The sequence below is a fragment of the Rhinolophus sinicus genome, chromosome 1, assembly GCF_057876585.1.
Source record: "Rhinolophus sinicus isolate RSI-liver-muscle chromosome 1, RSI-T2T, whole genome shotgun sequence".
NCBI lineage: Eukaryota > Metazoa > Chordata > Mammalia > Chiroptera > Rhinolophidae > Rhinolophus > Rhinolophus sinicus.
The window spans coordinates 120,585,925-120,601,048 of record NC_142501.1 but is presented as its reverse complement, the minus strand read 5'-3'; the positions used below and the strand labels follow the sequence as shown (position 1 = coordinate 120,601,048).

The 15,124-nt window shown below is 36.0% G+C and overlaps 1 protein-coding gene across 1 annotated transcript in view; it reads right to left on the bottom strand.

Moving 5' to 3' along the window:
• Positions 1 to 15,124, bottom strand: part of MALRD1 (MAM and LDL receptor class A domain containing 1) — a 544,472-nt gene that overhangs the window by 117,588 nt on the left and 411,760 nt on the right. Inside the window, exon 33 of the mRNA XM_074324842.2 lies at positions 2,946 to 3,147. Coding sequence (XP_074180943.2) covers positions 2,946 to 3,147 — 202 coding nt within the window. The remainder of the gene's footprint in view (positions 1 to 2,945; positions 3,148 to 15,124) is intronic.

Sequence of the window (15,124 nt, the reverse complement as noted above, 5' to 3'; positions counted from 1 at the left end):
AGCGGCTCTTTCCCCCTGTGGCCTCAACATAGCTCTGCTTAGCTGGAGTTTTACACCAGCTCTATCTGCCAGGAGACCTGTCTGCCCTCAGTAACAGGCCTGCTGACCTTGGACTTGACTATGGGCCCTAAAGCCATCCTGTGACTTCGCTCTATACCTATTCTATGGTTCTATGGTGGTCAAGAGTCAGTCCTGCCCATACAGGGACCCAGCAACACCCATCTGTGCCCCTGGAAGCAGGACTGTCACATTAGACATTAGTCCTGGCTGTGGATGCTGAAGCTGTCCTGTGACTCAGCTCCAGCCCTGCTCTGCCATGTTCCAGGGGTAATCCTGCTCACCCAAAAACCAGCAGAGGACATGCTTCTCTGTGTGCCCTATAACAGCCCAGCTGACTGTGGTCCCTGAGGCAGCCCTGTGACCTGGTTTGAGTCTTGCTCTACCATGGTCAGGAGACAGGTATGCCCATCCAAGGACCTGGTGACAGCCACACCCACCAGCACACCTAGCAGCTGACCTGCTGATCTTGGACATTACTGGGGATCTAGAAGCATCCCCATGATCCAGCTACAGCCCTGCTGTAGGCAGTCCTGCATGCTCTGGGACACACACTGCGATGCAGTGGGTGTCACACATGTCCACATGTCTGGTAACAGGTCTGCCATCTGCAGACTCGATAACACAAACAGAAGTAACCCCATGACCTGGCTCCAGCACAGCTGGACTGTCATCCTAGAGGTAGTATCATCTATCAGGGAAACTAGCAGGAACTATACCTGTCCATTTCCCTGGTAACAGGCCTGCCAATCATGGACCCAGCAACCATGTGACCCATCTCAAGCCCCACTCAATTGTACTCCATAGTTCGTGGACTTCATAGTTTTTGTGTTAGGCTTTGGAGAGGAAATAGACAAGCTCCTCTTGCTCTAGTGGAGCTCAAAACTAGTAGGAAATTATATCTGCATATTTGTGTGTGTGTGTGTGTGTGTGCGTGCGTGTGTGTCTGTGTGTGACAAGAGCTAAGAATGAGCAGTGGAAGAAAAGAAACTGAAGATAATAGGACAGAGAAGACTTTGATGACACAGTGACTGGGAGGAGCTGAGAACAGAAATGACCAAGACATTTACTCTTGGAAAAATGAGGGTGTTTTCCTGAGACAAATGGTGACAAAAAAGAGATTGGTTGCAGACACAGGTACATTTGGAGGTGGAAAAGAGAAAACTAAGGGAATTTGTTACAAAAGGGCTCGATTTTCCATTCAAAAGATAGAAGAACATCGACAGAGTAAAGAAAGTTCAAGGGAGAGGTTGGAAGATTCGAGGATTGTAGAAAAACAGCGCAAGGGGATGGGAAACACGTGTGTCTGGACCCCTGAAGGCCCAGCTAAGGGGATAAACCATAATTCTAGTTGTCCCAATAAGCAAGACCAGCAGCACTTTGGAAAATACAAATGGTTATAATAACTCAGTTTTAAAGACTGATAAAACCATTATGACTGAATATAAGCTGGATAGTTGTATCTGTCCTATAGGAGTGGTATGATAAATACAAAATACTTAGCAGAGTGCCTGGCTCGTAATTAGGGCCCAAATATATGTTAAAAATGAAAAACAGAAGAGGACATAATGTAATTCAAAGTGCTGACTGAGAATGGAATTGAGTTGTTAGATCATTAAATTTGGAATTATTAGGAAGAAATACAAAAAAGGCCGTTTTACGGGGGGAAAAGCAGGAAGCATCACAAACCTAGAATTATATACTGGGGGTGCCAAAAAATGTACACAAGTGGACCCTTTGGACAATGTTGCTCAAGCAGTAGTTCGCCGTAATCAGAAGTGTCTGGACGCTGATGGTAACCACTTTGAGCACCTCTTGTAATTCCAGAAGTCAAATGTGACTTTTATCCATCTTTTGTTATCAGTATATATTGAGTATTACAATTTTAACACAGTTTTCCTTTCTTAAAATGTCTATACATTTTTTTTTTTTTTGGCACCCTCTGTATTTTCTTATTAATTATGTTAGAAAACAGGTTTAGGAGGCGTAATCAAGAAGTAGGAGATATAATGACTAGATGAAATTTTCAACCCTAAATTTTCTGAGGGGATGATAAGGTCACTAATGTAACTATGGGAGTTGGTTCATAAGGAAACATATTTATGAAGGTGACCAGTGTTTTACACATGCTGAATGAGCTGGAAGTTGAGATTGCCCAGGATTTAGGATCCAGAGGAAAACTGTGAGAAGAATAAGAACCCAGATGTGTGGCCTTCAAATAGAAGAAACTTTTGAATAAGACTGAAGAACAAACTTTTGGAGGAAGCATCTAGTAGCTAGAAAGACAATGACCCTAATATCTAGCATTGACATTTTGATGACTTTATAAGAGAACAATTAGCTACTTTAGTGAAAACATCTTAAGCAGCAGAAATTCAGATTTTCAAGGGGATACTGTCTTACAAAAGGAGTTAATGACAGGACTTTTCTTTTTTCTGATACAATAGAATAAGAATTCTAGATTGTAGAGTGGAAACAGGAGAAGGGAAACGGCTCCAGGAAGGGGAAAAGCTAATATGGATGAAAAAGACAATCTGGAATATGTTGGGTGACCAGAGGGATCTTTACCTTGAGCAATTATTGCAAACCTTTGGAAAGAAATAAAGTAGATGATAAAGCTATATTGATGAAACAAAATTCCCACTATATTTCTTAAAGAACTTTAGTCAAAGTTATTTTGTTGCCTAGATGACATGAAAATTTCATGGTAAAGTGAAACATACATATATACATATACAACTTTTTCTACAACATATACTATTTTTTCTTCAATCTATGAATAGGATTGAACCTGGAAAGGAATGCAATTCCTCAAAATTCCCACCTCTTCTACATTTCTATATTAAAAACAATACTTGTATATCCCATCTTCTGAAGTAATCGCTTACCTCCAAAAACACATTCTGGGGTAAAGGAGATATCATCAAGGGCAATAAACATGTCTTCATTTCCACTCAAATCAGCTTCAAATGCCACCTTAAACGCACTGTTACTGGAGAGATGTACACGTGCATACATCCAACCGGCTCTCGTGTCCCCAATCACCGACCAAACCAGGATGTTTAGCCCAGATTCCTCAATGGTATACACCTAATATAATAATAGGGAACAAAACAGAGAAAAAACAACTTTTTATGGGTTGGGACAGTAGAAGTGTACTTGGGTACTTTCTACCCAAGGCAGGATTTACTCAATGTGAATGGAAACCACTATTGAATTATTTTGGCTTGTTTCCATGGTGTTTAAAAAAGAAGGAGGCCTGCAGACTATTCTAAATTGACTTGATGTTTTTATGTTTTTGACATGTGGAGACTAATCTGATTTTCATATCAACATACCCTGTCAGCTGCTGCAAATTAAAATATGATTAGCCCTTCCCTTTAATGGGCCATGTAATAAACCAATCATCTCAAAACCATGGCTTGGTGGTTCAGAAGACAAACTTGGAGCCAGACTGCCTGCATTTGAACTCTGATTCTGCTCTTTATGGGCTTCCAGGTTGTTAATGAAAGAATGGAGTCTGGCAACGTAATATTTTCTATACATACAAACTGTGGTTATAAAGTGAGTGTATGGATGTTATTTTATTTTCCTTGGTGAATTAGACCTTTGGTTTTGTCATGTAATTTCTGCATACCAAATTGGACATCATAAAAACTGCAACCATTTTAAGTAACTGAAAAGTTGGAGGTGGTATACAACCAGAATTTTTCACCGCTAAAGAACGTCATCCATGTTCCATTAAGGTCATGTCACTGGAGAAAAAAAAAATCCTCATACTACATGAATAGGAGAATATACAAGTCATTTCGGAAACCAAAGTAATGTGCAGAAAATATTTCACATTTTGACAGAAAAGCTTCTTGAATTAACTAACATCAATATTCAGGACGTTTTAAAATGCAAGGAGTAACAGATTCAACAAACAAGAAATGAAATAGACACAGAGTTAACTTTGAAAGCAACCAACATGTCAAGTTCTATAATCATTTTTTAAACAGTAAAAAGCATTTCAAAACAAAACAAAAACTGCCAGTTCACAGCATTCTTTAAAAAAAAGAAATCTGTATTTAAACAACAACAGAAAAGGTAAAGCTGAAGAGATATTTTTCCTGCATTTTTTTTTCCACTGAACTTTTACAGTTATTATTTCCCTGGATTCCATATATACATATACATATACATATACATATACATATACATATACATATATATATATATATATATATGATATATGTATCATTTCCTTTGTGTGTGTGTGTGTGTATATATATATATACACACATATATATATACACACAATGTATATATATATTTATATATGTATATATAACTTGTAATGTACGTCAGCAATAACTTATACGACTCTTGCTTTCACATAAGAAAAATAAGACCCAGAGAAGAGAAAAACACACGGACAGTAATTTTCTTTTATTGTAATAGTCGTTTTGTCCAATCACATTCCCCTTTATTGAAAAATCTTACTTTCTCACTTTTTTTATGTCAAAATTTATCTACAGATAATTTACCCTATAAATATTTATTCAAAATATATACTATCAGGAGAGAATAATATTACTTATCCTGTTACATATGATATAATATTGACATTCCACAAACACTACCAAGAGCCACCAAATAATTCAGACTCAGAAGTTAAACATGTGACGGATGTGCACCACTACAAAAAGTCTGAGGTCATGTCAGAAATCCACCTATTAATGGCAGTTAAACAAAACAAAAAACATAAATCAAGATGATAAAGAAAAACAGAAAAACTTTCCTAAGTTTGGAAACCTGAAAAGTGAGACTTTAACAGCAACATTTTGGAGAAGCAGACATCTCCTAAGCAAAAATCACTTTTTATATTGATTTCTCCATAAATGACATAATCTAAGACTAGACATGAAAGGGATCTGGGTCAGCTAACTGTTTCCAGTCTCACATATAAGCAAACACTCATCCCAAAGAGTTTTCAGCTCCAGGATTTGGTGGATACTTCATTTTCAAATTGATGCAAATTTCCTCCATTGTTAAATAAATTAAAAATAAACAGGTGTGAAGCTTCCCATTCAACTTGAAAACAAAACAACTCTTCAAAATTAAACTAAATTCAGCTCTTCTTATTGCATAAATTATGGGTTGCATCACAAATATTTAAAAGAGAATAACTTCAGTTTATAACTCGTTTTTCTAGGAAAATAAGTTTAGAAAATCAATTACGTGACATTATATCCAAACGTTTTCTGTATTTTTCTAAAACCCTGGCATATATGTATTTTAATTATTAATCTCTCCATGTAATTGTCCTTATACTTTACTTTCTTCTCTGTTTTCAGTCTTTTTACTCTTCAATCAATCCTACATGTTCTTGCCAAATTCCCCTTCGTTCCAATATATTTTTACTGGACTTCTCAAAACCTCATCATGATATCTCCTGACTGCTCACCCCCAACCCCCTACCCATTCCATTATGAGCATTAATTCTCCAATAGATGTCAACATATATTATACCATTAATTCACCGTACTACAGTCCAAATTAATTCTGGTGAACTTCACTAACTCACTACTTAATTCCAATGAAACTTCTTGACAAGTTCATGAGTTGTTTCAATAGTAACATGTATTTATAATACCTTCAATGTACTAAAATTGGACAATTGCATGTATGTCAAGTGTTTGTGCAGACACAATGGCCAATGGAAATATTAGGAAGATAATTTAAGGATTCCATATAATGCTGGGTTTTATTTATGGCCAATGAAAAATTGACTAAGGCTAAAATTATAGTACTTGTTTCTTGCCTTTCAATAGACATAAAATTCATTGTCTCTTGAGAGTGTGTGTGTGTGTGTGTGTGTGTGTGTGTGTGTGTGTGTGTGTATGATAACTCTCAGGAAAAGATTTATTTTAAAAACCTTTTAAACATCTATTATTTTGAAAAAGCAAAATGGCTAATATCCTTGAAAAATAATTATAGTTTCATTTGTTTCTAATTTTACATTTCATTGCACACATGTTCCTGAAAAGCCAATTCATCTTGCAATAATAACTTATTATTTGAAACAGCTTTCTAAAAATCAACTGCTATATGACTAATTTGTGTAGTTCTGTTTTGAAATTTTAAATTTTGGTTGAAGACATACCCATTAATATAATAATAGTCAATATCATGTGTAATGAAATATTCACTTTATCATGATTTTTATCATAAAACAATATAGATTAAAAATATATAAAGATATTATAATGAAGTTATATTTTAATTAAGATTACATTATATTCAAAGATAATGTCATCAAAGTAACTGCTTATAGGACAGGAAAAGCTTTAAGAGAATTTACTAAATCAAAAAATAGAATAAAATAATGTCATCTAAATACAAATATTATAATATTATCTAATTAAATTTATGTTAAGTTTTCAAAGAAGTGATTCCTCAGTACTTAATTATAATGAAGATACCTTTGGAGGAAGACTGTCAACAACAGACATGAAGAAGTAATAGAAAATATGCAAATTAATGATTAAATTCAAGAGAAGTGTAGATAATTAGAGAACAGCTGCTTCAACAATATCCATGTATGTGTTGTCCAGGTAAAGAATTGAAAGAACTCGGTTAGTAGCTTTTCCTGAAGTTCCTCTCCTGCAGCTAGTCAGGCTCTCCAGGTGCCGGAAATAGTGACAGCAGGTCACTGGTGCTGACTTTGGGCCACTGAATGGACATTTCTGGATATCAGAAAGTCATCATCCATTTCATTAGGTACTTAGCTCACTAACATCCGTGCATGAAATGCATCAGCAAGAAGAAACCTTGGCTTTACTCGGCCAAGTACCCTCAGTTACTCTCAGCTGTTCTGCTAGGTGTCTGTTCTTTAATCACCACTGATAGGGAAAAATCAAACTGAGCTATGCTTAATCCTTAGCAGTGCGCAGTTTCTCATGGTTTCACTTGAAAACACTCAAATGTCATATAAGAAAAAAGTCCAAAGTAGTGAAAAGGGAAATTTTTCTCCAGAGGTGGTTATAGGCTTTACACTCATTTAATAAAGGATAAACATAACAGCAGTGCTGCCCATATTAAGGACAATTTAGCACATTCACATATATTATGTTATAGGAATCCTACTACATGTGTGGGCCTAGGGTAAGACTATCAACTGCCCTCTACAGAGCTGGAATTAGAAATGCAGAGAGAGATTAAACAATTCATTTCATTATACAGCCCAGACTTCCAGTCTCTATTACAGCAGGCGTGGAGCTCGGAAATCATCACTGTGGTCCTCAAGACAAGAGAAAATAAAGCTGAACAAACTGAAAGTCAACAACTCTTCTCAGACTCATCAGACAACGGAGGTCACAGAGCAATCGTGACAACTTTCCCCAAAATGGAAGAGAGGGGTGGACACTGAGAATCACAATTTACAAGAATGGAGAAGCCCAAGGACAGAAACTCCTGTGAAAACCTGCAGTAAGGCAGGAAAACCTGAACTATAGTAGATGAATTGCTGGAGGCTCACCGTGGACAAGTTTGAAAGTTAAATCTTCTTGGGGGGATCCCACATTTTGTGAGTTTGACCTCTAAGAGTCCTACCAGGTTCTCACATTGAAACTAATAAAATAAAAAAAGAAAGAAAGTTAGAGAAAAATCACCTCAAATTTTTGGCAGGAGGAAAGGAAAAGTAATCATTTTGAAATAAACCCCAAACATTCTGTTCTTCTATCAACCTGCCCTCAAGGCAAACTATTTATAGAGAGCCTAATTTACCAAAGTTTACCAGAGCCTAATAAATTGGGGGAAGGAAAATACTCAACTCTAGCCCCTGGTAATTTTCCATGTGGGGGAAGGGAGGTAAGCAAATAAGAATGACATCAGACTTCTCTTCAGAAACCTTGCAAACAAGAGGACAGTGATGTTAAATATTTAAAGTACTGAAAGAAAAACCTCTTACTTGGAATTCTGTATCTGGAAAACTTATTCATCAAAGTAAAGGGGAAATAAAGATTTTCTCAAACAAATAAAAAGTTGAGGAAATTTTTGACTAGTAGGTCTGCCTTGAAAGTAAAGTTAAAAGAAGTTCTTCAGAGAGAAGAAAAAGGATAATGTTCAGAAAAATCAGATCTACATAAGGAAAAAAAGAGTGTTAGAGAAGGAATAAATGAAGGTAAATGAAATCTTTCATTTTTCTTATTACTAATTGATTTAATAAATAACAGTTTATTCAAAATAATAGCAAGACTGTATTAAGTGATTTTGGTGTTTAGGTAAGTGAAATGAATGGCAGCATGTTATAAGAGATGGGAGGGAGGAATTGAGAATACTGTGTTATAAAGTACTTGAACTACCCTTGATGTGGTATAGTGTTATTTGAAAGAGGACCTGGATTATTCCTAAATGCATATTGCAAATTCATGAGCCAACAATAAAGTAAGACCAAAAATCACTTTAAATGTCAGTTTTCTAAATACACCACTTAAAAGACAGAGATTGTTAGAGTGGATTAAAAAATAAGACACAACTACGTATTGTCTATAAGAAACCCAAGTTAAATATAAATACATAGATTAAAAGTAAAGGAATGGAGAAAGATACGCCATGTAAATATTCATGAAAGAAAGCTGGAAAAGCTATATATAAATTTTGGGCAAAGCAGGCTTAAGAAAAAGGAAAATTATCAGGGAAAAAGGATATTAAATAATGAGAAAGTGGTCAATTCTCTAAGATGAAATAATGATTCTGAATGGGTATGGACCTAACAACATCAAATGAGGCAAAAACTGGTAGAACTGTAAGAAAAAAATAGATGAATCCACTCTTACAGTTGGAAACTTCAACACCCCTCTATCAGTAATTGACAGATCAGGAGGCAACAAATCAGCAAAGGCATAGTTGACTTAATAGCATCAGTCAACTGGATCTAATTTACATTTATAGAATACTTCATTCAGCAACAACAGAATAAATACTGTTTTCAAACTCACAGAAACACTTGCCAAGATGGGTGACATTCTGGACCATAAAATACACTGTAGCAAATTTAAAAGAATAGAAATCATACCACATATGCGCTCAGATCACAATGTAATTTAACTAGAAATCAGTGACAGGAAGATGGCTGGAAATCCCAAAATATGTGGAGATTATACAACATATTTCTCAGTAACACATGTGTAAAGGAAGTCACAAGAAAAACTAAAACTATTTAGAATTAAATGAAAATGAGAATACAGCTAATCAAAATTAGTGGGATGAAGTGAAGCAGTGCTTACAGGGAAATTTTATAGAAATAAACATATATAAGTAAAAAATACAAAAGTCTAAAATCAATAATCTAAGAAGTTCTTTGAAAAGAGCAATAAAATTGCTAAACTTCCAGCCAGATTACCTAAGGGAAAAAAAGAGAGAAAATACGAATACAATATCAGAAATGAAAGAGGAACTATCAGTATAGATTTCCTGAAAGGGTAATAAGGATCATTATTAATAATTCTAGGCCCACATATTTGATAATCTAGATGAAATTGACCAATTCCTTGAAAGTCACATTTACCAAAACCCAGACAAAGAAAAATAGATAATCTGAATAGGCCTATATCTATTAATGAAATGAATAAGTTATTAACTTTCCAACATAGAAAGCACCAGACCCAGATGGGTTCACTGGTGAATTCCAACATTTAAGGAAGAAATTATACTAGTTCTCTACAATCATATCCATACAATAGAAACAGGGAAAACCTTTTCATTCTGTGAGGCCAGCTTTACTCTAACGTCAAAATGAGTCAAAGACAGTACTAGAAAGGAAAATTACAGACCAGTTTCTCCCATGAACACAGGGATGTAAAGATCATCAACAAAATATTAGCAAACTGAATCCAACAATGTGTAAAAAGAATTATATACAACCACCAGGTATGCTAGATTGGTAAACATTGGAAAATTGACTAATGGAGTTTATCATATCATCAGGATACAGAAGAAAAATCATATAATTATGTAGATAGATGCAGAAAAAGCATACAACAAAAATCCAAAACCCATTCAGGATAGCAAGTCTTCAGAAACTAGGAATAGGAAGGGAGCTTGTTCAACTTGATAAAGATACAAAGAACCTACTTAACCACATTCTTATGGTGAGAAACTTGATACTTTCCTGCTAACATCAGGAGAAGAAAAGATGTCTTCTCTCACTGCTTCTATTCAACATTGCACTGGATATCCTAGCTAATGCAATGAAAGAAGAAAAGGAGATAAAAGATATATTGTCTGTAAAGAAATAAAAATGCCTTTGTTTGCAAGTGACATGGTTATCTACGTAGAATATCCAAAGAATCAACAACAACAACAAAAACACCTGAAACTAGTAAGGAATTTATAACACGGTGGCAGGACACAAGGTTAATATACAAAAGTCAATTACTTTCTTATATTCCAACAATGAACAATTGGATTCCATGTATTAGCACAGAAAAAAAAAAATATATATATATATATATATATATATATGATTGTATAAATGTATAAATGTAGCAAAAAGTACATGAAGAACATTACAAAACTGATGAAAAACATCAAAGATCTAAAAAATTGATCTTTGTGTTCCATGAGGAAGACTCAGTTTTGTCAAGATGTAAGTTCTCAACTTGATGACGAATTCAATTCAATCCCAGTCAAAATATCAACAAATTATTTTGAGGCTATTGACAAACTCATTCTAAAGTTTATAAGGAAAGGCAAAAGACCCCAAACAGCCAACATAATATTGAAGTAAAAGAACAAAGGCAGATAACTGACACTACCTGACTACAAGACACTATGTAAAGCTACACTAATCAGGGCAGTATGTTATTGGTGAAAGAGTAGACAAATTATTTGATATAACTGTCAATTATTTTTGGACTCCTATAAATATAGTCAACTGATCTTTGACAAAGAAACAAAGGCAATTCAAGGAGGAAGGTTAGTGTTTTCAAAAAATGGTACTAGAACAACCAGTCATTCATATGCAAAAAAAAAATATTTCTAGACACAGAGCTGCCATGTTTCACCAAAATTAACTCAAAATGATTCACAGACGTCAGTGTCAATGACAAAAACTATAAACATTCTAGACTATAACAAAAAATCTAGGTGATCTTGGATAGTGATCTTTTACATACAAAACCCAAATCATGAGCTATGAATGAAAAAAATTGGTAAGTTGGACTTTATTGAAATTTAAAACTTCTGATCTGTGAAAGACACTGCAATGAGAATGAAAAGACAACTGAGACTGGAGAAAATAATTTAAAACACATATCTGGTAAAGGACTGGTATCCAAAATAGACAAAGAACTTTTAAAATTCAAAAATAAGGAAACAACACGATGAAAAAAATGTACGAAAGATCTGAATAGATAGATACCTTATCAAAGAAGCAATACAGATGACAAATGAGCATCAGATAATATATTCAACATCACATGTCATCAGGGAAATGTAAATTAAAACACCTATTAGAAAGGCTACCGTTCAAATTACTGAAAACACCAAATGTTCATGAGGAGCCATGGGGACTCTTTATCATTGTTGGTGGGAATGCAAAATGGTACAGCCACTTTAGAAGACAAGTTTGCAGTTTCTTATAAAACTAAACATATTCTTAACCTTATCATGCTCCTTGGGTTTTACCCAAAAGAGTTGAAAGCTTATTTCCACACAAAAACTTGCACATGAATATTCATAGCAATTTTATTTATAATGTAAAATCTTGGGAACAACCAAGAGGTTCTTTAAGGTGAATGGATAAATACACCTCAGTACATCCATACACGGGACTCACTCAGTGATGAAAGAAAAATGAGCTATCAAGCCACAAAAACAGACATGAAGGAAGTTAAGTATATATTTCTAAGTGAAAGAAGCCAATCTGAAAAGGCTATAAAACTTCTACAAGATAACAGAGGAGAAAACCTAGGTGACCTTGGTTTGTTTTTTTGTTTTTCGTTTTAAATATCAGTTTTATGGGTAATAATATGGGGCATGCTAGGAGATTGCCAGGGTCTACAGTGAGGAGCTTCTCAGGAATAGACCGACAGATGGAAAGAATAACTCAGATAGACAAGCAGACAGACAGACAGACAGACAGACAGACAGAGGGACAGGCAAACAAAGACAAATGGGTAAGAAGTCCAGGCCCAGCCTCAGCAGCTGTGTCTGGGCTTCAGATCTAGCTCTCTCCTGGGGACCTGGGATGTGAGCGGGGCTGGCAGGGGCCTCAGTTCTTGTAGGGGCCCCTCTCCTCACTTTCTTGTATCGCCAACAGGCTGGGACGTTGTGCAAGTGGTATTTCTGGGGTTAGATAACTGTTGGTCTGGGAGTGGGGGTGCAGAAAAGGTCAAGGCTCTTAGAGGTTTCCTGGGTGGGGTGGGGTTAGCGGGCAGCACTGTGGGGAAACTGGTCGGGCACCAGGCCCTGAGCAGAGCACCACTCAGCAGGGCCCCTGTGTCCCGGGCAGGCCCCCCACACTGCTCACCACACCAACATGGTACAAGAAATAGTTTCAAGTATGATTCTGATTATATGAATTTCTGGAAAAGGTAAAACTATAAAATGCAGTAAAAACCATCCCTGGTTGCCAGGGGTATGGGGGTGGTAGGGAGGGATGAATAGGTTTACTCCAGGGGAATTTTAGGGCAGTGACACCACTCTTATGATACTGTGGCTATGTCGTTATACATTTGTGAAAACCCACATAATGTGTAACACAAAGGGCGAACCCAATGCAAACTATGGACTTCAGTAGTAAAGCATTAACATCAATGGTAACAAATGTACCACAGTAACGCCACCTGTTAATAATACTGGAAATTGGGGATGGGGAATACGAGGCATATATGTGAACTGTCTGAGTATTCTGCTCAGTTTTTCTGTAAATCTAAAACTGCTCAAAAAATAAAGTCTCCTTGCAAATGGTAAGATTTCATTCTTCTTTATGGCCAAGTAATACTCTTGCATAAATGTGCCACAGTTTCTTAATCCATTCGTCTACCAATGGGCATTTTGGTTGTTTCCACATCTTGGCTATCGTGTATAGTGCTGCAATAAACATAGGGGTGCACATATTTTTTTGAATTAGCATTTTGGATTTCTCTGGATAGATACCTAAGACTGGAATTGCTGGGTCATAAGGTAGTTTGTCTAACTATTACGTTGCTTTGTACACCTGAAATAAAAACATAAACACAAATAAAAAATAAAGTCTCGTAATTATAAAACAACCAAAAATATACATCACACAGAATGACAGAGCTAGTAAGAAACTTTTCTTATCTGCTTAGATTCACTCAATTGCCTAATGAGTCAGAAAACCACAAACGTCTCATCCATCTCAATGCCAATTAAAACAGTTATTTAGTCAGTTGGTCTTCTGAACATATTTACTCACTGATTCTTTCGTCCCTTCCCTCTTCCCCTTACACTTTCTATTTCTAATTTTGGACATTTATAAAAGTCAGATGGCACACCATCTTTCATTTTGCCAATGTCAACAATTTTCCCCGACTCCCTCTGAAAACACCAAGCACCACCGTGTAATCAGAGGCACGGATTATTAACACACAGGGATATTAAGCTATCAAAGGAGGCATTGAAAAACTCAGTAACAACACATTTTCTAGAACTGGGACCCAAAGCACAGTTAATAAGAATGTCCCATCAATGGTATAAGAGTTTCTTCCAGATCCCTCCCCACTGCCCCTTTCCTATGTGTCTTACTGCTTTCTCCATCCCTTTGCTCTAGCCACAAGGCTCCCTTGCCAAGCCTCCTAAATCCCAGGGACACTCCTGACTTGTAGCTTTGCACTGTTTCTTCTCTCTGTCTGAAACGTTCTCCCACCGGGAACTCATATTTTCATGGCTCACTCCCTCACCTCCTTCAAATGTTTGCTCAGGGTTACATTCTTACTGCGGCCTACTCTGACCTTGGTTTTGAAAATGAGCCCATACCCAGCTCCACCAGTCCTCCTACTCTGCGTCAGACTGTTACATTGTCCTTAAAATGACTACCTGGTTTGCTCATTCATCACATTTCCTGCTTCTGTCTCTTCCCTCCATTAAAACATAAATTCTAAAAGGGCATGGAGTCGGCCTGTTTTGTTTATTTATGTATCTTAAACACTTAGACCACTGCCAGGTACATAAAAGGTGCTCAGTAAACATTTGCTAAAGAATAAAAGAATGGAAAATTAAAGACTTAAGAACTTTAGTGTTGGAAAGGATCTTGGAGACCTTCTAGTAACAAAACAAAATAAAACACAACTTCACAGAGGACTAGAGGGAGCAAGTGACTCACTAGTCAGTGATGCAAGAGCTTTTACAGTAGATGTAGAGCTCACGTTTCTCTCTGTGCAATTTTTACCCTAGCCAAATCATTATTTTACTTGGAAAAGAAATGTATCTACTTGTAAAAATCAGGATTCTGAGGGAACTGCAGTGATGGCTAGTAATGCTCTAATCATTACGCTTGCAAATAATTACTTAATTACACAAACATCACTACAACTTCCTTTCTAGGTTTGGAGGTCAATAAGCTAAGGTATCTTAAGATAAGGAATTCACCATGGGTAAGTAGGAGAACGGGTGATCACATACAGAGGGTGCCAGAAAAATATATACACATTTTAAGAAAGGAAAACTGTATTAAAATTGTAATACTCAATATATACCAATAACGAAAGATGAATACAAGTCACGTTTGACTTCTGCAATGACAAGAGGTGCTCGAAGTGGTTACCATCAGTGTGCAGACACTTCTGATCAGAGTGAATTACTACTTGAGCAACGTTGACCAAAGTGTCCACTTGTGTACATTTTGGGCATCCCCAGTGTATATATATATATCATATATATACATACACATATACATATAGGCTTACAACAATCAGAATCTGAATTGAAAATCAATCTAAAGAACAAAATGAAGAACATTTAAGCTCTGTCTTTAAAGGTTAAAGAAATAGGTCACTCTTTTTTCTTTGTCTTTCTCATTTGACATGGGAGATAAAGAACACCATTTTTTTCTCTA